The sequence below is a fragment of the Rhinopithecus roxellana genome, chromosome 21 (genome assembly GCF_007565055.1).
Source record: "Rhinopithecus roxellana isolate Shanxi Qingling chromosome 21, ASM756505v1, whole genome shotgun sequence".
Lineage (NCBI taxonomy): Eukaryota > Metazoa > Chordata > Mammalia > Primates > Cercopithecidae > Rhinopithecus > Rhinopithecus roxellana.
The window spans coordinates 63,477,866-63,502,810 of NC_044569.1; the positions used below are offsets into that span (position 1 = coordinate 63,477,866).

General features: G+C 38.1%; 1 protein-coding gene across 1 annotated transcript in view; it reads right to left on the minus strand.

Moving 5' to 3' along the window:
- Positions 1-19,454, minus strand: part of LMAN1 (lectin, mannose binding 1) — a 35,197-nt gene extending 15,743 nt beyond the window's left edge. Inside the window, exons 1-8 of the mRNA XM_010376892.2 lie at positions 19,077-19,454; positions 15,714-15,868; positions 15,523-15,630; positions 14,727-14,788; positions 13,403-13,502; positions 7,142-7,265; positions 5,547-5,605; positions 4,360-4,492 (exon numbers count right to left, since the gene is read on the minus strand). Of these exons, the coding sequence (XP_010375194.1) occupies positions 4,360-4,492; positions 5,547-5,605; positions 7,142-7,265; positions 13,403-13,502; positions 14,727-14,788; positions 15,523-15,630; positions 15,714-15,868; positions 19,077-19,290 (955 nt within the window). The 5' untranslated portion in view covers positions 19,291-19,454. The remainder of the gene's footprint in view (positions 1-4,359; positions 4,493-5,546; positions 5,606-7,141; positions 7,266-13,402; positions 13,503-14,726; positions 14,789-15,522; positions 15,631-15,713; positions 15,869-19,076) is intronic.
- Positions 19,455-24,945: the final 5,491 nt, after the last annotated feature.

Sequence of the window (24,945 nt, forward strand, 5' to 3'; positions counted from 1 at the left end):
ATTAAACAGCATGCTCCTGAACATTCACTTTCTCAATGAAGAAATTAAGACATAAATGTAAAAATTTCTTGAAATGAATGAAAATGGAAAAACAACACACCAAAACAGCAAAAAGCAGTGTGAAGAGGGCAGTTTACAGCATTAAATGCCTACATCAAAAAGTGGAAAGATCAAAACAATCTAACATTATACCTCAGGAAACTAGAAAACCAAGAACAAACTAAACCCAAAGTTAGCAGAAGAAAATAAATAACAAAGATAAGGGCAATGCTAAATGAAAGAGACAAAGAAATTAATAAAGGATCAACAAAACAAAAAGCTGGTTCCTTGAAAACACAGACAAAATTAATAAACCACTAGCTAGACTAAGCAAGAAAAGGGAGACGATCCAAATAAACACAATCAGAAGAAAAGGAGACATTACAACAGATTCCACAAATATACAAAAGATCATCAGAAATTATTTGAACAACTATACGCTCACAAACTAGCAAACCTAGAGGAAATGGGTAAGTTCCTGGAAACATACAACTTTCTGAGATCGAAACAGGAAGAAACAGAACTCCTGAACAGACCAATAATGAGTAGCAAGACTGAAGCAGTAGTAAAAAAAAAACAAAACTTAATAGCCAGGACTAGATGGATTTATAGCTGAATTCTATCAAACATATCAAGAAAAACCAATTCTCCTGAAATTATTCCAAAACTTTGAGAAGAGAATTCTCCCTAACTCATTCTAAGAAGGCGGTATCACCCTGATACCAAAACCAGATAAGGACACAAAAAATAGAAAACTACAGACCAATATCCCTGATGAACAAAGATGCAAAAATCCTCAACAGAATACCAGCAAAACGAATCCTACAGCACATCAAAAAGATAATACAGCATGATCAGGTGGGATTTATCCGAGGGATGCAAGGAGGGTTCAATAATACAAAAAATCTATATATATGATACACCACATAAACAGAATTAAGAACAAAAAACATGATCATTTCAACAGACTTAGAAAGGGCATTCAGCAAAAGTCATCATCCCTTCATGATAAAAATCCCCAATGAACATACCTCAACATAATAAAGGCCACATATGACAAACCCACAGCCAACATCACACTTAACAGGGAAAAGTTGAAAACATTCCCTTTAAGAACTGGGACAAGATAAGGATGCCCACTTTTATCACTTTTATGTGTAAAAACATAATACTAGAAGTCTTCACCAGAGCAATCAGGGAAGAGAAGAAAATAAAAGGCATTCAAACTGGAAATGAGAAAGTAACATTATCCCTGTTCGCTAATGATATGACCTTTTATCTAAAAAACCCTAATGACTTCACCAAACAAACTCTTAGATTTGATAAAGGAATTCAGTAATGTTTTAAGATAAAAAAATTAATGTATAGAAATCAGTAGCATTTTCATATACTGTTAATGATCTAGCCAAGGACAAAATCAAGAAGGCAATTCCATCTACAACAGCTGAAAGAAAAATAAAACACCTAGACATATATTTAACCAAGGAGGGGAAAGCTCTCTATAAGCAGAACTTCAAAACAACAATAAGAGAAATGGTAGATGACACAAACAAATGGAAAAGCATCCCATGCTCATGAATTGGAAGAAATCAATATTGTTAAAAGGACCATAATGCCCAAAGCCATCTACTAGTTCTAGACACTCCCTATCAAATTACTAATGTCATTTTTCACAGAATTAGAAAAAAATTCCTAAAATTCATATGGAACAAAAAGGAGCCCAAATAGCCAAAGCAATGCTAAGCAAAAGGCATATACCTGGAGGCGTCATATTACCTGACTTCAAATTATACTACAAGGCTAAAGTAACCAAACCAGCACAATACTGGTATGAAAACAGACACATAAGTCAATGGAACAGAACAGAGGACCAAGAAATAAACCCACACACCTACAACCAACTGATCTTCAACAAAGTCAACAAAAATATACACTGGGGGAAAGACACCCTATTCAATAAACAGCGCTGAAAAAATTGAATAGCTATATATAGAAGAATGCAAGTGGACCCACACTTCTCACCATATGCAAAAATTAACTCAAGATGGATTAAAGATCTAAACACAACACCTGAAACTATACAAATCCTAAAAGAAAACTGAGGAAAGACTCTTCTGCATATTTGCCTAGGTAAAGAATTTAGACCAAGTCCTCAAAGGCAAACACAAGAAAAACAAAAATAGACAAATGGGACTTAAAACTAAAAAGCTTCTACACAGCAAAAGAAACAATCAACACAGTAATCTAACCTACAGAATGGGATAAAATATTTGCAAACTATGCATCCAACGAAGGGCTAATATCCAGAATCTTCAAGGAACTCAAACAACTCAAGAGAAAAACAAAAAGCCCATTAAAAAACTGGGCAAAGAACATGAACAGACATTTTTCAAAAGAAGACACACAAGTGGCCAATAAATAAATGAAAAAATGCTCAACATCACTAATCATCAAAAAAATCCAAATTAAAACCACAATGAGATACTATCTTACACAAATCACAATGGCCATTACTAAAAAGTCAAAAGACAACAGATGTTGTCAAGGATGTGGAGAAAAGGGAATGCTTGTATGCTGTTGGTGGGAATGTAAATTAGTACAATCTTCACAGAAAACAGTATGGAGAATTCTCAAAGAACTAAAATTAGAATTACCGTTTGATCCAGCAATTCCACTACTCTACTGGGTATTTACCCAAAGGGAAAGAAATCATAAATTGTATCAAAAAGATACCTGCACTCATTCATTTATCACAGCCCTATTTACAACAGCAAAGATATGGAATAACCTAAGTGTCCATCAACAGAGAACTTGATAAAGAAAATGTGGCATGTGTGCATATATATGTGTGTACATACTATAGACTACTACTCAGCCATAAAATAAGAATGAAATCATGTCTTTTGCAGCAACATGGATGGAACTGGAAGCCATTATCCCAAGTGAAGTGACTTAGAAAGTCAAATACCATATATTCTCACTTATAAGTGAAAGCTAAACAATGGGTACAAATGGACATATGGAGTAGAATAACGGACACTGGAAACTACAAAATGTGGAAGGGGAATGAAGGTTGAAAATTACCCACTGAGTACCATGTTCATTAGGGTGAGAGGTACACTAAATCCCCAAACTTCACCACTATGTGACACAAGCATATAAGAAATCTGCACTTGTACCCCCTAAATATATAAAAAGTTAAATAAAATAAAAATGGAAAAATATTTCTCTTTCATATGCACTGTGTGATTCTACTTATAGGAATAGGCAGAACTAATCTACAGTGATAACAATAAAAATAGTGATGGGCTCTGTGGAGAAGGTGGCTGACTTTAAGGAGGCACGAGGGAACTTTCTGGGATGATAAAAATGTTCTGTATACTGATCTGGGTGATGGTTAAATGGGTATACACATTTGTCAAAATTTACCAAATCATAGCTTTTCAAACACTACAGTCAGCTTCAGGATATACTCACAAATTGTATGTGATGATGTTTAAAACAAATTCAAAATAAGAATGACCTTTATGATTCATTTTTAAATTCATTAAGTCTGACTCATACTGTTGATCATTAAGAGAACTGCATACTACATAGAGTTCAAATGCTAGCCACAGCCTTTATTAAGTACACCTTTGATCCCTTATGCTGCCAGCGAACAATTCAGATAAAAAGCTAGCAGATAATATCAAGTCCCTCAATTTGGCCTTAAAATGTTTTCTTTTAGACATTAGCACACTCAAGTTCTTAATAACACTGGCTTAGACTAGTATTTTATAATTTTCATCTATACAGTCCAGGATTCTATTGAGTAGAATGGGGAGGAGAAGCAGGTATCATGTCACATTACTTTCATAACAGTTTTGATAGATTTTAAGGATTATCTCCACACTATAAGGTAAATAGGTGTCACTAAAAGCAAAAACATAAACTTTTGATGATTTCATTCAAAAAATATTTACTGAACCTGAACTACTAGGTTAGCATTGTTCTGGACTTCTTTTTAGGCTTAGTGGACACAGCAGTGAATACAGCAAACAAAATCCCTGTCGTCAGGGAGCTTTGACTCTAGTGGTTCCATTCGTCCAAATAACCATGGTACTCTCTATTTCATACATGAGTAAGCCACATTCTCACTGGTAAAAATGCCAGTCTCCCGACTCTTAAAGTCTAAAGATTTGCTCCTGAATTGTTTCCAGAAATCACTTGGAATGTGCCTGTTCAGAGAGCACGGATGAGCCAGGCAACAGAGATTCAAGCGTCCATGATCATCAGCCCCAGCCCTGCTGCGGCACCCATGTCAGCTTCGCTACAACTCACCGGGCTGCCCTTGGAGGTCGGGGTGGCCCTTCTGGAATTCCTCCTTTTTTTTATCCAATTCTTGTTGAAAGTGCTCAAATTCCTCCTGATACTTTTCTTTTTCCTTTTCTGAAATTTCTTTATCTGGTGTGGGCTTTTTTTTGGAGTTTTGGAATAGATCATAAAAAAGATAAGAAAATCATTCAGATACCTCTATATATGTTATTTTTCTCATTTTAACTATTCTACCACTAGCTGAAAGGTTAACATAAAAATGTATTCCTTCTTAAATGATAGCAAATTTACCTACCCTCCCTCCCTCCCTCCTTTCTCTCTCTCTCTCTTTCTTTCTGAGACAGTCTCACTCTATCACCCAGGCTGGAGTGCAGAAGTGTGATCTCGGCTTGCTGCAACCTCTGCCTCCCAGGTTCAAGCAATTCTCTTTCCTCAGCTTCCCAAGTAGCTGGGACAACAGGTGCCTCCCGCCAGTCCCGGCTAATTTTTTTGTATTTTTTAGTAGAGACGGGGTTTCACTGTGTCATCCAGGCTGGTTTTGAACCCCTCAGTTCAGGAAATCCGCCCACCTCGGCCTCTCAAAGTGTTAGGATTATAGGCATGTGCCACTGCACTGGGTCCCCCCTTTTTTTCTTTTTTGAGATGGAGTCCTACTCTGTCACCCAGGCTGAAGTGCATTGTCTTCACCTCAGCTTACTGCAACCTCTCCCTCCCAGGTTCAAGCGATTCTCCAGCCTCAGCCTCTTGAGCAGCTGGAACTACAGGTGTGCACCACCATGCCCGGCTAATTTTGTATTTTTTAGTAGACACGGGGGTTTCACCATGTTGGTCAGGCTGGTCTCAAACTCCTGACCTCAGGTCATCTGCCCATCTCAGCCTCCCAAAGTGCTAGGATTACAGGCATGAGCCACTGCACCCAGCCTACTCTTGCCTCTAATAATAACCACTACCATTTACTGAACACTTGCTGTAAGTGCACTGTCTCAATCCTTCAGTATCCTGAGGTGGCCAGTACAAACATCTCTGTTTTAGCAATTAAGAAATGAAGAGTTACAGAGGTTCAGTCACTTGCACAAGACCATACAGCAGTAACTGGTAGAAACGATCCAAACCGAAGTTAGTCTTCCCAAACATTCAGCTAAAAGGCAAAACCACTAAACTGATAAAGTTTTTGAAAAAATGTGTAAAATTACCGGCTCTTTTCCAGGTTCAGTCAACTGGAAAGTCAGAAAAGAAAGGACATCATGGTCATCTACAAATTAAAAAAAAAAAGTCTGAAAAAGTTCCATAGGAGATTACTTTTATCATTGTAAATGTATTTTATCAATATTTACTGCTTTAAATAACAATAACCAGGGAGGGAATTAACAAAAATTAGCTCTAATTTGGTAAGGGCAATGGCACTCTGTGAGCTTAAAGACAAAAATTCACCTGATTTATATTAGAAATAATCCAAAACTCACTTTCTTAAACCCTGATTTAAAATACTAAATCAGAACATTTTGCAATGCTTAACATATAACAGATGTTTAATCAATGTCTGATAAGAAATGAACAAACAAATGAAGGGTCAAAAGAAGTCCAAACTCCTTATTCTGGTACCAAGATCCTCCATGGTTTCCCACACATCTCCTTCATGGACAACGTCCCAGACAAACGAGACAAAATCCTGGTCTCCACATACTGCCAGTACCTATATGTCTCTGAACCTTTCTTAGAGTGCATACCACTTTTTGTCTTACTTTCTTATTTGTTTCTCTCAAATGGAAGATATTAATAATTTTATCTTACCTAAAATGGTATCAAAAAATCAAATTCAAGCTGTTTAAGCCAAAAGCACCAGCTCAGCAAATCAAATCTCCTAACTCTTAACTAAAATACCAATCCTGGCTAGTCGCATCCACCAATCAAGAGCAATTAATATCAAGTGTACAGCAATCTTTATGCTTTGTACTGTTTTTATGGAACCTAGAGATGTAGACAGATTAAAAAGAAAACTACAATACTGTAGTGTAGATTAAGAAACTGTGTTATGTAATAGGGCACTGAACCTGGAGTCAGAAATCCAGGCTGAGTCCTGCCTGGGGCTGACCACTAATTGGCTATACTATCTTCAGAAATTTCTTTCACCTAAAATTTGGCAAGTTCTTCTAAAATATGGAAACATGATCTTCCCTCCCTTCTTCTCTGGGTTGTCTAGAACAATCCATGTATTTGAAAATATTTAAAACTACAATGTATCATATAAACATAAAATGGCATTGACATTGAATGGTAATTTGTCACCGTATGTGGAAAAAAATGGTAACTATGTTTTTGTTTAAAGTTTAGGCGCCAAATAACCTTTCCTTAGGTTGCCAAATTCATTTATATGTGATGTGACAATGATCAGGATCCTAAAACACTTGGCAATTAACCTTTTTGTGGATGTGACTAGCCAAGATTGCCATTTTAGTTAATTGTCATGTGGTCTGATCTGCAGCCTTTAAGCCTGCTGACTTTGATAGCCTTTACTTTAAATATATCTCCTTCACTATAAAATAGCACCCAAACTGATGCTCTAATTTACACACTTGTATACAGCCCCAGTTAACTGTACACCTACAGAACAATATAAGTAGAAAATAAGCAATCTCAACAGACCAAAAGACTGGCACAGCAGGCAATGGGAAGGTTCCAAACAGTCTTAAAAAGTTATTAGTATAAACAAGTCTACATATCCCTAATACACTATTCCCAATAAAACACAATTCACAAACTTTTAATATTATCAGACTGCAAGATTTACCTGCAAGACCTCCAGTTGCAGCAGATATTCCAAAATGCCCTTGTGCAGGGATAATCATATTTTCCACTTTGGCACAAAATTCATAATCATTTTTATCTGGTGTAAAGCCATTATTGATCATTACCTAGAAAGATATATCATAGCTACAGCTTTTACAAAAGACATTAGAAAATAAATTTCAATTAATCCATTTTATGACTAATACTATTCAATTTTATTTCATTAATTACAAAGGGTTATTTTAAATAATGTTTTTTACTTGGTGTCAATATACAATACATTTTACCTAAAAAAATTTTTGCCCCACTATGTGTCAAAAGTTTAAAGAGAGAAAAATCTGATAACTTTCTATGAAAACCTTTCTAAAATGGAGTATGGTTCGCCTTCTCTCAAGAAGACCTAGGGAGTCACCATTACTTTCTTGGAATGGTTCATGCAGTAGAGGGATCAGACTTGTTTTCAGATCCCGGTGACAGCTAAAACCAAGAGGTTAAATTTACAATTTTATCTGCTGCTGGTTGAAAATTAAATAGATTGTCTCAACAAGTAGTGAGCTCCTCTGAATGAAATTAGTGAGGTAACTGGACTGTCACAGGTTAGCAGAGAGCAAAAGTGACAGAAGTCACACTGACAAGGCAGAGAAGGAAAAAACTAAAAAGATGTATGTTTCTACTCTGCAAAATGTATATTTGAAGGAATGACCCTAAATTTCTTGGCAGAATCTTAGAATCCTAGGCAAGCACTGGACCACCTGACACATGAATGCTTTTCTCATTATCCCAGTCAAGCAGTGGTTCAGCTTCTTCAATACATTTCACTTCTAATAACCCTCTCACAAGTCCCACCCTAAACAACAGTCACTGAGGTTCAGGGTGAATGCAGAGGGAGTAGGCCCATGGCACCAGAGTAAGGTCACTTGTGTCATTACTTCTAGAGTCAAAATTTTGTCAGAGACTTCAGATTCAGTCACAGAGGCAAAATGTTATAGTATTCTGTTCAAATTTTCAGCAAGAGAATAAAATCTGTCAATATGAAGAGTTACTCTCTATATACTGTAGGATGGAAATGTGAACTAAAAAGTAGTTTAAAATAATTAATTTTAAAAGATCATTTAGAATTTGGTTCATATTAATATTTGTTTCCTCTGTTTAGTAATATTCCTATTTCATTTTACATCATTTACAACTGGTCCTCCACCACAGAGCCTTTTAAATTAGAATCAACAATCAGGAAGTTATTTGCCTTTGTCGTAAAAAGACTGTGGGTTATTACATTCAAATTACAATATTAAAATCCTCCAATTGTTCAGTATTTTTCTCCTTGATTTCTAACAAACTGAAAATCCATCAGAAGGCTTCATTGTCTAGTTCCAATTTTTTTTTTTTAAAGGACGTAATACATTTCATTCTACTCTGAGTTAGCAGGAATGTTAGGAAGGACTGTAACTGAAAGCCGTACAAACTGTCTGCTGATTAATACTTCTTTATGAATCATCAATAACCTTGCTTATTCACCTTATGGTTTCGAACCATTGTTAAAGACTATACTTGCAATATTGAAGATCTCTTGCTTTGACTGTGTCTCCCCCACCAACAGCACTTATTGCTTCCAACCTCCTCTTACTTTGTTTTCCTCTCCAATGTGAAAACAACTGGGACAAGCTAGGGTGAAAGTACTCATTAAAATAAACACTTCTTGAGTACTTAACATGGGTACAATATTAGGAACTAGAAGAAATACAGGATATAATGCCTATTGTAAGACGTTTACAATCATATTGATAAGAAGAGACATACATATAGTTAATAAGCAAGTCAATACAACACATCTCAAGGCCAAATAAGCATTAGAGAAAAAAAATAAGAGTTTAGGAGACACAGATCATTATGAGCTCTTTAGGAAATCTAATGGAAAAGGGATCCGAATTTGTGTGCTCAAAGCTGAGTATGACTTTACCAAGTAGAAAGAAAAGGAATTACTACCAGACTGAGCAAATGCACAGAGGCGAGAACCAATAAGTAGCAGTCAGGTGTCCAGCCAGTCTCTTCAAAACGTGCACTTGAAAACACTAGCTCCATGATCACTCATAGACATTAGGTGAAAACACTAGCTCCAAGATCACTCATAGATATTAGGTGAAAACACTAGCTCCATGACCACTCATAGATATTAGGTGAAAACACTAGCTCCAAGATCACTCATAGATATTAGGTGAAAACACTAGCTCCAAGATCACTCATAGATATTAGGTGAAAACACTAGCTCCATGATCACTCATAGATATTAGGTGAAAACACTAGCTCCAAGATCACTCATAGATATCAGGTGAAAACACTAGCTCCATGATCACTCATAGATATTAGGTGAAAACACTAGCTCCATGATCACTCATAGATATTAGGTGAAAACACTAGCTCCAAGATCACTCATAGATAGCAGGTGAAAACACTAGCTCCATGACCACTCACAGATATCAGGTGAAAACACTAGCTCCATGACCACTCACAGATATCAGGTGAAAACACCAGCTCCAAGATCACTCATAGATATTAGGTGAAAACACTAGCTCCAAGATCACTCATAGATATTAGGTGAAAACACTAGCTCCATGATCACTCATAGATATTAGGTGAAAACACTAGCTCCAAGATCACTCATAGATATTAGGTGAAAACACTAGCTCCAAGATCACTCATAGATATTAGGTGAAAACACTAGCTCCATGATCACTCATAGATATTAGGTGAAAACACTAGCTCCAAGATCACTCATAGATATTAGGTGAAAACACTAGCTCCAAGATCACTCATAGATATTAGGTGAAAACACTAGCTCCATGATCACTCATAGATATCAGGTGAAAACACTAGCTCCAAGATCACTCATAGATATCAGGTGAAAACACTAGCTCCATGATCCCTCATAGATATCAGGTGAAAACACTAGCTCCATGACCACTCACAGATATCAGGTGAAAACACCAGCTCCAAGATCACTCATAGATATTAGGTGAAAACACTAGCTCCAAGATCACTCATAGATATTAGGTGAAAACACTAGCTCCATGATCACTCATAGATATTAGGTGAAAACACTAGCTCCAAGATCACTCATAGATATTAGGTGAAAACACTAGCTCCAAGATCACTCATAGATATTAGGTGAAAACACTAGCTCCATGATCACTCATAGATATTAGGTGAAAACACTAGCTCCAAGATCACTCATAGATATTAGGTGAAAACACTAGCTCCAAGATCACTCATAGATATTAGGTGAAAACACTAGCTCCATGATCACTCATAGATATCAGGTGAAAACACTAGCTCCAAGATCACTCATAGATATCAGGTGAAAACACTAGCTCCATGATCCCTCATAGATATCAGGTGAAAACACTAGCTCCATGACCACTCACAGATATTAGGTGAAAACACCAGCTCCAAGATCACTCATAGATATTAGGTGAAAACACTAGCTCCATGATCACTCATAGATATTAGGTGAAAACACTAGCTCCATGATCACTCATAGATATTAGGTGAAAACACTAGCTCCATGACTACTCATAGATATTAGGTGAAAACACTAGCTCCATGATCACTCATAGATATTAGGTGAAAACACTAGCTCCATGATCACTCATAGATATTAGGTGAAAACACTAGCTCCATGACTACTCATAGATATTAGGTGAAAACACTAGCTCCATGATCACTCATAGATATTAGGTGAAAACACTAGCTCCATGATCACTCATAGATATTAGGTGAAAACACTAGCTCCAAGATCACTCATAGATATTAGGTGAAAACACTAGCTCCATGATCACTCATAGATATTAGGTGAAAACACTAGCTCCAAGATCACTCATAGATATTAGGTGAAAACACTAGCTCCAAGATCACTCATAGATATTAGGTGAAAACACTAGCTCCATGATCACTCATAGATATTAGGTGAAAACACTAGCTCCAAGATCACTCATAGATATTAGGTGAAAACACTAGCTCCAAGATCACTCATAGATATTAGGTGAAAACACTAGCTCCATGATCACTCATAGATATCAGGTGAAAACACTAGCTCCAAGATCACTCATAGATATCAGGTGAAAACACTAGCTCCATGATCCCTCATAGATATCAGGTGAAAACACTAGCTCCATGACCACTCACAGATATTAGGTGAAAACACCAGCTCCAAGATCACTCATAGATATTAGGTGAAAACACTAGCTCCATGATCACTCATAGATATTAGGTGAAAACACTAGCTCCATGATCACTCATAGATATTAGGTGAAAACACTAGCTCCATGACTACTCATAGATATTAGGTGAAAACACTAGCTCCATGATCACTCATAGATATTAGGTGAAAACACTAGCTCCATGATCACTCATAGATATTAGGTGAAAACACTAGCTCCATGACTACTCATAGATATTAGGTGAAAACACTAGCTCCATGATCACTCATAGATATTAGGTGAAAACACTAGCTCCATGATCACTCATAGATATTAGGTGAAAACACTAGCTCCATGATCACTCATAGATATTAGGTGAAAACACTAGCTCCATGACTACTCATAGATATTAGGTGAAAAAGAATTCCATAGTTAAGTCAGTCTGGGAAACGTGAGGTTTAATAAAGGTTTCTTTATCCCTTCTTTATAAAGGATCCCTCATAAAGAAATCTTTACTGTACTAATATGCAGAGTAGTGCCCAATCTCATCCAATTGTGGAACCCTTTTTGGTGAGCACATTTTGCAAGGTTATTGTTCTGGAGTGCTGCCAGGGCTCACAGTCTCACGGTGTTGGGTCACATGGGCAGTCTGCACCCACCATGCTTGATGTCTGGGCTTTGCCACATGCAGGTAAGCAAGACTTACTGATGACTCTAATGAAACTGTACAGGGTGAATAATTACAGTGGAATTAAAACCCAAGTTAATCATAATAGACCGAATACTTGCTCTATTCTAAGATCTCTAAATTAGCTTAGAATTAAGACTGAACCAATAGTTTTCCAAAGAACTAATCTCAGAGTTTTAGACCCAGGAGTGTAAGGCTAAGCTCATGATTTAGGTGAAAGAAAAATTCATACACTCTATTTTTTTGCTTTTCAGTATTATATAACCAGGTATTGATGGCATCTTTAAAAAGCAAAGTTTACAAGGCATAGTGATCTTAGTTATCATAATTACCAGTCAGATATATCCACCTATATATTACCCTAACCTCAATTTATCTACAACTAAACTCATTAACAACCCTCTGATTTCCCATTCTTCCCCCAAACAGATAAAACACAAACAAATGTGCTGCTTCTTTGCTAGTAAATAGTACCAATTAGCTGTCCAACTGGCTAGATTCAGGAACTATCCTTGACTCAACAACTGTGTTCACCCCCAACCCCAAGAAAACAGGTACTAAGAATACTGGGACCTAAGTCATCTTTCTAAATCACAAATCTGATCATTTCACTTCCTGCTTAAAACCCTTTAAACGTTTTTAAAAGTTTCTTATAGGATAAACTACAGGAAGTTGTGCAAGGCCTGTTACTGCCAACCTTTCAACCTCACTGCTCACTGATCTCTTCTATCTCCCAGCCATACCAAACTACATGCCTTTCCAAAATATTTCAAGTTCTCTCAAGTGCCTGTGCCTGCTTTCTATGCTTGGAGTACACCCACTCACTTGCGCGCACGCACACACACACACCTTCTTCCCCCTACCCAGGAACTTCCTGATCTCCTTGTATGGCACAGCTCAACTCTGAGAAAATGTTCCTGCCCTTCCCGACCTCCACCTGGCGGTTACAGGATTCTAACCACAGGACCGCCTGACAGTGTCTGCAACGTAGCATTTATCACACAGCATAGGAATGCTACATATGTGTGTCCTCTGTTAGGCTGTAAGCTCTCTGGGGAGAAAGTCTGTCTGTCTTACTCATATTTATATCCTGAAGGCTTGGAGATTATCTATCTATCGATTGATCTATCGATCGATCGATCGATATATGTATCTCTCACATGTGCTATACAGTAGGGTGCTTAAACATTTACTGACTAAATGGAAACCTACCATCAGGGGTTTACAACAGATGACCACTCTTCTGCTCTCTTAGAGTAACAATGATGAGTATGTAAGCAATATCCAAATTTAAGTGCATTTAATTTCTATCAAAAATTCAACATGGAAAGTCATACTATAACACTGTTTATTTGATTCTCTCTAAATAAATGTTACTTACTGTCAATGTTTTCTGGTAATAGATAATCTTTGCTCGGACAGGATACGGTTTATTACGAAAGTCCCTCTGGCAACTTGCTAAAGCTTGACTAGCACCATCACTATAGTATGAGAAACGAAAACGAAGAAGACACTCAGCTTTTCAATATTTAAAAATTCAGGAAGATTAAAATAATATCAAGTTATGAAAAAGTCTTGAGTTATTTTATTTTATTTACTCAAAAGACTACATGAGACTACATGAGACTAAGGCAGTGAATCTCTACCCTAGGGCAAAAACATGAATCACCCACTGGGCTTTTAACACGTAGATTCCACTCCAAATCAACGGAAGCAGAATCAAAAGGAGGTGGCCTAGGCACCTCCATTTTAAATAGTTCCATAGGGAGTTATGATGAACTACCAGGGCTGAAACTCACTAAGGCAGAAAAACAGTATGGATAAGTCATCTTTCTTACAGTTCGCTGGCTAAAAGCTATTTCCTATACAACAAACACGTGAAAATAAAAAATGTACATACCTAATTTATATACATTATAAATATACAGTCATCCTTCAGCATCCACAGGGCATTGGTTCCAGGACCCCTGTGGATACCAAAATCCTCAGATGCTGAAGTCCCTTATATAAAATGGCATAGTATTTACATATAATTTGCGCACATCCTCGTGTATACTTTAAATCATCTCTAGATTACTTATCACACCTAATACGATGTAAATGCTCTGTCAATAGTTGTTATATTGTATTTTAAAATTTGTAATCTTGTTGCATATACAAAATAATTTGTATTATTTTTGATCTGCAGTTGGTTGAATCCAGATACGGAACACATAAATACAGAGGGTTGACTTAGAACACTTAGAATCTCTGCAAACCACTGAGTCTTTAAATAATGCAATACTGAAGTTAAGTAAGATGGCATAAATTGCTTAATCATCAGCCTTAATAATCAAGGCTCAACTTTTATTTTTTAAAGATCCCTTTTAATGAAGACAAAAATGCATGATCAGTGGCATCAATGAGAGCCAGGAACAGTCTATAAACTTTCAAAAGTATAATATCAAATAAGTTTCAAAGGTATAATATTCAATAATTTGAGGTTAAATTAAAAACATATACTATATTTGAATCTGAGATGGTCCACAGATAGAACTTTAGAACACAACCAAATAAAATAAAACCTTTCTACCAAGTTACAAAATATGTCTCAAGAAAAAGGAGTATTTTTTCATTTGGAAAGTGTTCAGATTTGAAACAATATATTTCATAAGGATTCCAAAAAGAAGCTGAAATCAAGAGTAACGTAAAAAATACACACTCACTTTTGATGGTCATAATGGATTTGTCCATTGTTGCCTATAATTACTATAGCAGGATTATTTTTCTAAAAATAAAGAAAACATATTTTTAAAAATGTCTTTAATCAAAGCATTCTACATCATTCTTGATGTACTATGAAGTGACTTACATATCTAAGATTGTAGGACTCAAATTTTTAAAATAACCTGGCCTTGGCACTCAAGGAATTACTAAAGTTCTTTAAATTGCTAACAATTACCCCTGAAAATTAATAGAGAAACAACCAGCTCATGGGAAGATCATCAACCTTAAGGCTGCTAAGCCACAAGCTAATGTTTCCAATATGTAAGTACATTTTGATCTTAACTGTTTTAGGAGAGATCATCAGAAAAATAGGCCCAATCAAAAACAATGATTAACATATGACCAGATATGAATATGTGAGCTAGCAATAGTCATGCATTTGGATGTTCTTATGTAAATAAACTGGTAAGAGTCTTCTAAGCACTACCGTTTTCCCCACCTACGTCTACAGATTTGTATTCATCCATTAAATAGGACCATGGGAGCAAGGGTCACTGCAAAGTTGAGACTGAGGGCTCCAGTATGCCCTCAAGCTGATGTACAAAAAATCATGCACATGTAAATTAAACTGATAAATTTCCAGCTATATAAAGACTAATTATCATATTTACCATATAGCTTGGGGAGTTCTGTACTATGAAACTGATGAAAACATTAAATAAGCTATTATTTCTCACAGCCTAACTCTGTCGGTAGACATATTAAAGTGGGTAACAGTCCTGACAATAAATATACCTTTCCATCATTGTCAAAAGAATCAAAAAATATTCCAACACCATTCCACAGATCAGCTGATCCAAACACAGGGCCCTCCAAGCCTTGATTTTCTGTATACCAAATTGCCTGAAAATATATAATAGGGAACAGTTAGAGGCTAGTGGTATATGCATTTATACACATTTTCTAAGTTAAAGAAATGATCATACTAGGCCATCAGCTCCAATTCGACCTCTTCCGGTCACTCGAAATGTCACCTCAACTTCCCAGTTCTCAAAGGCTGCTTTTGCCTTTGTCCACACTGAGCCTCTTTGGCTTTTTAAAGATGGTGCCACTCGAATTTGATCTGAACTTGGAATAGCATCTAGAACAGAAATCAGGGAAGAAAAGCTATAAGTTATAATTAGGTAAAACTCAATGAATCATTTCCAAACTGCTAAATATACCTACAGAGACTTAGTAACCTGTACAATAATTATTAGGAAAAAATTTCATTTAACAGCTTCAACTTTAAAAGTTTAGGGCTAACACCTCCCTTATAAAAATAAATACATAAAGCTACACTCATACACTACAAATTCCAGGGACAGTGGGTGGGAGAAAGGGAATTATGACTTTAAGGCAAACTATCTGATTCTCATAATATTCTTTTTTAAACCTTAAAAATTTGTACTTTTAAAAAAGCTGCAATGTATTTTACTAGTTTACAAAGGTTAGAAAGCTCAAACAGCGTGAAGAGATCATACCACTAGGAATCAAAAGACTTGTTCCTAGTCTCAGTTCAGCTGTGTGACTTTGAGCAAACAATTCTCTTACTCTCTTGGGTTCACCATATGTTTACCTGTAAAACGAAGGAGCTAGGCTCAATCACTTCCACAAACACCCTAAAAGTTATATGCAAAATACTGTACTTATATACATTCTTCCATGGAGAGGGTCAACTGAACTTCAATAAGCAATTCTTCAGCAGATTCTCAGAGAAAATAGTGATCCCTAAAACGGTGGTTTACCTCTCCAGGCTAGGTTCAAGCCCCAGCTCTACTACTTACTAGCTGTTTGATCTGCAGGCAAGTTACTCCATTTCTTGAACAGCCTCATAAGTATTTAAGTGCCTATGTAAGTAGCTTTAAATGTTTCAATAAATGTTAGCTATTTCTCCTATTATTAGACTAGGTAATTACTAAAGGCCTATCAGACTTAAAATTTGAACAATTCTAGCTCTCAGATATTAACTAATTCTGAAACTCATGCTGGGAAATACAACAACTGTAACTGTAATATCACTTTATAGGTAGAAAAAAATTGACCAGAAGGAAAGCTGAGATACTTTAGTAGGATCAGTCACTGTTTGCTCACCATTACTTTCAAACATTCAAAGGATGGGGGTGTGGCCATCATGGAAAGAGACTGAACACAGAATCAGAAGACCTAGATTTGAGTTCAACTTCACTGACACTTACTACTTACGTATCCTTTTTCAAAAACCTTAACCTTTCTGAATATCAGTTTTTCATCTATAAAACAGATAACACCCGCCTTGCCTACTAAGGATCAAATCAGAGAATGAAAGTGAAAGAGCTCTGAGAGCTATAAAGGGTTACAAATTATCATTTTTTGCCCTTATGGTCCTAAGGATGTGTACTAAACGAACATTCAAGGTAAGAAAAACACCATAGATTTGGTCTTAACTTGGGGTTGAAGGTAAAGGGCTGTGTTTAAACTAGATCTTAAATTTCTCTACTTTTAAGCTTTTTGAAGTAACAAATTGCAGAGCAAAATGAAAAGAACAAAATGATCAATGTAGTTACAGTGAGGCTTATGTAAAAACTACAGTGACAGTGAAAGCAAGGGATGTCCATAGCAGGGATTCCCAAAGCCAGTAGCCAGATAAATCATGGCTAAAATACTAATACTTTGTTTCAAATTCATTCGAGCCACACAGCTTTAATTTACTGGTACATTATCTTGACATTTCTGCAGCAGAATAGATTAGCTGGTTATGGCTCTGTAAAGGAAGTCAAGGTAACTCACTTGACTAATTGATTAACATTCCTAATTGGCTAATGTAGTGTATGTGAGAGAAAAAGCAAAGGGATAGAAGAACAGGCAGGCAATGGAGACGTGTAGAAGTGAAAATCTGTGAACAAATCTATCAACACTACTGAATAATTCATCATCATTCCACAAACAGAAACAAAAACTCCAAAAACTTGTGTTTGATAACATTTGCATCACCTTTGTGTATCAAGAATAGAGATACCTTGGTAACAAATGCCCAGTAATACACCCTTGCGGCATGGGCACATAATAAATGACTGCTGAGTAACAAAATAACTGCACTCTACTTAAACTACTTAATGACTTGGTCATTAAGTCAAATTGAAATCTGTACCTTTTAATTATACATTAATTTGAGAGAAACAGCTCTTCCTAAAAGGGTGCTTCCTATTCAGTAATTACTTTCTAGAAATGAAACATTTTGTTTCAAGCACCGGATAATCTAAAATGATGTATAGAAACCTTATTATACAAAAGATTACTTAATCACACACAAAGATAGAATTCAAACTGCCAGAGCTCCTCATCTCATACAAAGGCATTTGCCATTTGTTCAAAGGGTATATCTGATGGTCACTGAACAGAGCTTATGTCATGCCAAGTGCTACGATTGACTCCTTAGTCAGCAGTGACACATCAGCACTAAAAAGTGCAGATATGTTTCCTTCCACATAAGTAAATGCTCTAGCAAGGCTCTCTTAGCTACAAGAGTGCCAAACACTGACAGTGAATAAAATATGAACCCAAGAGATTATTTCAATGCTTCCAATTCTTTTAAAGGGCTGAAAATGTAATGCTATTCTTAGTCTCAGGTTCAGAATCAATCCCTAAAAATACATCCCTTCTCCTAAAAAGTTACATAATGTGCTACTACAGGAGAAAAGATCAAAGACCACACCGAGTCACAGAGGAAAATGTGTAGTTCCAACAGTGTAAAAATGTCTTCTGACATACAAAGACTTAAAAATTACTCTAATACCAATATATGCCATCTCAGGAGCCGTCAGTGGGCATGGGGTTCAAGCGAAGCATTAACCATTGCTAACACCGGAGAAAAGAAAGAGCGGATGGGGGGCGGGGGAGGGGAGCGGGAAAGGAAGTAAGGGGGCTTCTAGAACACGTCTCAGGTTAGGATGACCGGGGGTAGGGCACATTTCTCGAGAACTAGAGACGTGGCGTTGTGAAACATGATACCTAGAAGCGAGTTTGAGTGCTAGGAAGTGTAAGAGGTAACCAAACACCTCTAGATCAAACGGAAAGTACCGACGAGATCAAAGAAGGGAAGACAGCAGGCGGGAGGGAGAGAACAGAATGGGTGAGGGAAAGACTCGGGGAAAAGCGGAGGGAACCTGGGACCCGGCGGAGGGGATGCCAAGAGGGTCCCCTCCACAGCGCATATGGTGTGCAGCGGCTGGAACGGGAACCTCAGCACACCAGTGTCGCCGCGGATGAAAGGCGAAGAGGCGGCGGAAGGCGGGGAGGGACCCGGCCCCCATCCCTCTGCCTCGGCTTACTCCCCGCGTGGGCCCAGAAGGGCACGGTCCCGTCGCTCTGCACCAGGTGCGGCCCCTTGAAGCTGTATTTGTACTCGAATCGGCGATGTGGCAACCCGGCCGCGGGGTCTCCTCCCATGCCGTCGCCCCCGACGAAGCGACTGAGTGACAGCAGCAAGGCGCAGAACAGCGGCCGAACTCTGGCCTGGAGACCCCTTCGCCTGGATCCCGCCATCTTGGATTCTGGGACGCGGAGGAGGGCGGGAGAGGGAGGGGCGCGGATGGCCGCGGATGGCCAACAGGGCGCTCGCTGATTGGTGGAGCCCGGGGGACCCCCAAGGGCAAGGGGTGAGCCCCGCCCCCGGCCTCCGGTTTCCGCGCGGCCGCAAGGCCAGGAGCAACTGTGGGCGGGGCCACGCGCAGGGGGTGGGTCTGGGGCGGTGCGGTCCTTAGTCCCCGCCTACCTTCCCCGGGGGCGGGGAGAGGACTTCAACCTTCCCTTCCAGCTCCGCAGAGTGTGCGGGAGGCGCCGATGGGTCTTTACCTGCAGGGAGCTTTCTCTGGCTTCTTAGACTATCTGGGAGCAGGAATTGGCTAGCCCTAAGACTTGTGGACCCAGCCTGTACAAAACCTTTTCAGTATATTAGAAGAAAGACGCTCCTTTTGATGTGACATCAGTTTTTCAGTGGCACAATCCCGAATGCTTACGGTCCCAGCCCACTGAGCTCCACCAACCTGTGTTAGAGCATTTCAAACTAGGACCCACGGGGTTTGTAGGATGCCTTAGGATTTATGAATTGGTGTCGGAAAGAGGGTTTCTGTGAATTTGTCAGCTAACCTTTACATCTCAAAATTTAATTCCAAGAGCTTTCCAAATTTTGAAACCATGGCAATAGTGCATTCAAATGAAACTGAGTTTGGTTTGGTTTTGGTGAGAGGGATAATGTGCTGTGGACCCAGGCGTCTGTAGAACCTGGACATTTGAGATAGGATCGGTCTTCACTCAGTGAATACGTTCTGTATTTTAAAGGGGACCCTTCTTTCCTTTGCTTAGGAAAATATATCGTCAAAATATTCATGGTCAAAGTTTTGTTTTTCAAAAATGTGTCCTGGTGAGTTTTTCAAGTCCAAGAAACAGCAGTATGATTTATATTGTTTTTACACATGGCTCTTTATTTCACTAGCTCTGTTCGTGTGGGCTACATGAACGCCATACCAGCCCTAGGGACTAAATACCCATATTACTTAAACTTATTTTTCATTAATTTCCCAGTTTTCCATCTTCAGACTTATGGACCATTACTGTTAAATCTCTTTCTAATGCTCAAATAAAACCTTCAAGTTGAATATGGATTTAAGGCTTTCTACCTGCTAGTCTCGATATGTAATTTAAATGAAAGTACAACACTTACTGCTATCTCAGCAGCAGCAGTAACAAATATTTATCCACTGCATATTGTATGTGGGTCATTGCCCTGGACTCTCCGGGGTTTTAAACCCATAGGATTTAATCATTTTCTTTTCTTTGGTTCTCTCATTGCTCTGTCAACCAGCTCTATGCCTTGCACAGAGTAAAGAATCCGTGAATATTTGTTAAACATTAATGTTAATAAAAATGGCAAACACTGAGTGCTTTCTGTGTGTCAGTAACTGCACTAAGCTTTCAACGTAAGTTAACTTACGGAATGCTGACAGCAGCCCTCTAAGGTAGATGCCATTAATATTTCCATTTACAGATGAGGAAACAAGCATAGAAAGATTAAATAATTTGCCCAGTGTCACATAGTAAGTGGCAGAGATAGGTTTCAATTCCAGCCATTCTATCATTAAAACCTTCAATCTTAAGAACCATTTTATGTTAAACATTATGTATATTAAGTATTTTCTAATTCATTACTCACAGTTTGGACTCACGAGAGACCTGAATTTCAAGCATAATACAAGTAAATATTTGTAATTTTGCTGAACCATAAATGTAACTATGTTCTGTGAAGCTTTTTTTTTTTTTTTTTTTTTTTTTTTTTGATGCGGAGTCTCGCTCTGTCACCAGGCTGGGGGGCAGTGGCGTTATCTCGGCTCACTACAAGCTCCGCCTCACGCCATTCTCCTACCTCAGCCTCCCAAGTAGCTGGGACTACAGGCGCCCGCCACCACACCTGGCTAAATTTTTTTGTATTTTTAGTAGAGATGGGGTTTCACCATGTTAGCCAGGATGGTCTGGAGCTCCTGACCTCGTGATCCGCCCGTCTCGGCCTCCCAAAGTGCTGGGATTACAGACGTGAGCCAGTGTGCCCTGTGAAGCTGTTTCTTTTTTTAAAAAAAAAAAAAAAACAAAACTTTTTTTATTGAAGCATATTATATAAAGAAAACTATGCAAGCCCTAAGAATGTAACTCAGTGAATTTTTCCCAAAATGAATACATCCCATGCAACCAGCACCCAGATGTTCTTTTTTTAAAAACCACACATTTCTGTTGGGTATATACCTAGGCGTAGAGTTGCTGGGTCATAGCAGATGCTGCCAATTTCTCAGTGGTTGTGCTCATATACACTCCCATGAGCAGCATGTGAGGGCTTCAGCTGTCTTTTTTTTTTGTTAACTTGTAGAAACTCTTTATTCTGAATACCTGTCCCTGCCTGGATATATACATACAGTGAATATTTGCACCCACTTAGTGGGATGACTTTTCACTCTCTTAATGTTGTCTTTTAATGAATAGATACTTACAATTTTAATATAGCTCAATTTACTATTTTCCCCCGTAAGGGTTTTTTGTGTGTCATGTTTGGGAATCTTGCTTGTTGTTTTGTCTAAGTTGTTAAACTTTAAATTTCATAGCATTTTTCCTTCAGAACTGAGAGCTTTCCGGTTTGAGTTAGATAAGACGGTTTTACAAATGGTGAAATTGAGAAACTGGGCCTGGCAAACTGAAGTTTCAAGGATCAGAATGCTTTTACTCTAGGTCCCAGGAACTCTGGGCCAGTGGGTTTTAAAATCTGTATTTTTGAAGTAACCCATGGAGGGGAAATTCCTTAACAATTAAGTGATGTTTTACCTTCAGGGCAATACCATATTGTAAATTTTGTACAACACAATGAGGGGGGATTTCTCACTAACCCTCCAGTGCCTGAGGCAATTTCCAAAAATTAACCTCGGAGTTTTGAGTTGGGAGGGGAATAAAAATTATGAGGGTCCCTCCACACACCACTGGGCCCTGCACAGAGCTGGAGAGATGCAGTGGCAGCAGCAGGGCTCGGTTTGGTGCCCGATTCCTTCTAACTATCTTCTGGCAATATCCGTGACTCATTGCCAGCTTCTTCTGTGCCAGCAGAAAGTATCCCAAATGCCAGAAAATTGACAGGCTTGTCCCATTTATAAAACCCATGGATGTCTTCTAGCACATAGCACAGAATGGTGTTTTGCTCTTGAGTGAACAAGAAGCCCAAAAGCAGATTGGGAGATATATTTTCTTTCTGGTCTTCCTACTCACAGGGAGCCCTGTGGATTAATGGGTTGTTTTTTCATAATTGGTGATCAATTTCAATTTTCTTTGACCCAGATACACTCCCCTCATCAATGGCACACATAATTGTTGGCTGGAGTTGGGGTAAAATCCATGGTTTGTGAGCCACTCTGGTAGTCTTATAATAGACCTCCATTTTGCTTAAGCTAGCTGGAAAGAACTTCACTTAGTTACAGCAAAAATAGTGTGAAAACTAAGGTTACCATGCCAATTCATTGTTTGCATTAGTGGATTAACTATTTTTGGAACCTCCTAATGACTTTGAATAAATTGTATTTGATAAGAGTAATGAAAATGATATTGTCTGCCCGCTCCTTCAATGCACGATCATTCATTCATTCACATGTGTTTGTTCTTATTCACAACATCAGATAATTAAGTGTTAAAACCACTATACTAGAGGCAAGGCAATAGGAATACAACTTGCTTAGAGAATTCGGATTTAACCTTGAACAGTTAGAAAATTATATGTATTTTAATAAATTGAATGCTTTAGGCTGCCAGAGCAAAACAGCCCCAATTCAAAGTGACTGAAACAATAAAGAAATCTATTATGTCACAGAACTGTAAGTTAGACTAGGACTGGGCCCAGGAAGTTACAGCCAGGGTCTCTCCATCTTTGAAATGTTCTGTTTCTACCTCACATTGACTTTGTCCTCAGCCTAGCTTCTCTCAAGGTTCTAAGATGTCAGACCTTCTTTAGGTTCAATGGGAAAGACAGAAAATCTCTTTCATCCTTGGATAAAATTTCTGCCTCTCATTCTGATTAGGTCAATTTAGGTTACATGTCCATCTTTGGAACATTAACCATAGCCAGGGGAAGACCAAGCACTGAGTCAATTGCTTGTAAAGAGTGCAAGATTACCAGCCTTGGTTGAGAACAGTGGTTCTAACTTTAATGTCATTCAGAATCACTTCCGGAGTTTGTTAAAACACACATTTCTGAGACCCACATTTCTAGTTTTAGTAGGTTGAGAATAGGGACTAATAATTTATATTGCTAACAAGCTCCAGGTGATACTAATGCTGCTTATCTGGGGACCGCACTATGAGAATCACTAGTTAGACAAATCCTGATCTACCCTGGGACCTGGGGATGGAATTAACGTCCCCTGAGTCATAAGGGCTATGTGTGTGTGGTGGGGAGTGAATGTATGAACTCAGTCCGGGCTCAGTTCAGAAGGAGGAAGGCAGAAATGAAAGACCCAAAGATAACCAACAGTGTGTCCTGCACAGTTAATCAAGAACACGATCGTGCCTTATAGATTATCTATTAGGATTACAAAATGCAGTTGTGATCCAAGTTAGAAGGATATAATTATATAAGAACAAAGACTTTTCAGTTCAAAGTCATGCCATAGATCAAATAATCAGTTTTCAACCAACAGGGATACAATATACAAGGTTTCTAAGGAAGATGAACACAGAGGTGTACTGAACCACTATGTAGAACAGCCACTCCACTCATCTCTTTTCACGACTTTATGGAGTCATTATTTTCTCTTCAAGTATAGTGCATAACTGCAAAGCAGAGTTACAAAGTGAAGAGTTTAAATTCTTTTCACTGATGAGTTTAATTAAGGTCCCGTTTCTAATTTTTACCAATAAAATTTAAAATATATTACAATCACAAATGCAAAATATGCTAATATAAAAATTAAAATCGTGGAGAACTGTATAAAGTAAAAACAATTCTCTCCACCTCCCCAACTCCAACCCCACTTCTTGGAGTCAATCAATGATTAGTAGTGTAACATCCAATGTTCCAGAGAATTTCTATTCTGTGCATTTACAAATATATACACTTTGATTTTTAAAAATAGGATCAGATGATATAAATTTATGGCATATACGTATTTCATTCCATAACATAAAGTAGTCATCTTTCTATAAGGTAAGCATAGATCTACCCAGTACTACCAGTATGATTGTGTCTGGAGCAGGGATGCCTGTCCAAGGTGACAAGAGGAGGTAGAAATCTGCCCTCAGTCTGTGAGTCTGCTAGGCTACATTCATCAGGAGGAAGTCCCTTTTTCTAACTTTTAGACAGGTGCCATATTAGCAGCCCTAGAAGTGCTTAACTATTTTTAGTACTTCATTGTACAAAACATATCATAATCGTAATTTAGTATCATACAGACATTTGAATTGTTTTCAAGTTTTTGCTGTTATGAATAACACTTCACAAATACCTTTAATCAGCTGGGTGCAGTGGCTCAAGCCTATAATCCCAGCACTTTGGGAGGCCGAGACAGGTGGATCACGAGGTCAGGAGATCGAGACCATCCTGGCGAACATGGTGAAACCCCGTCTCTACCAAAAAATACAAAAAACTAGCCGGGCGAGGTCGCGGGCGCCTGTAGTCCC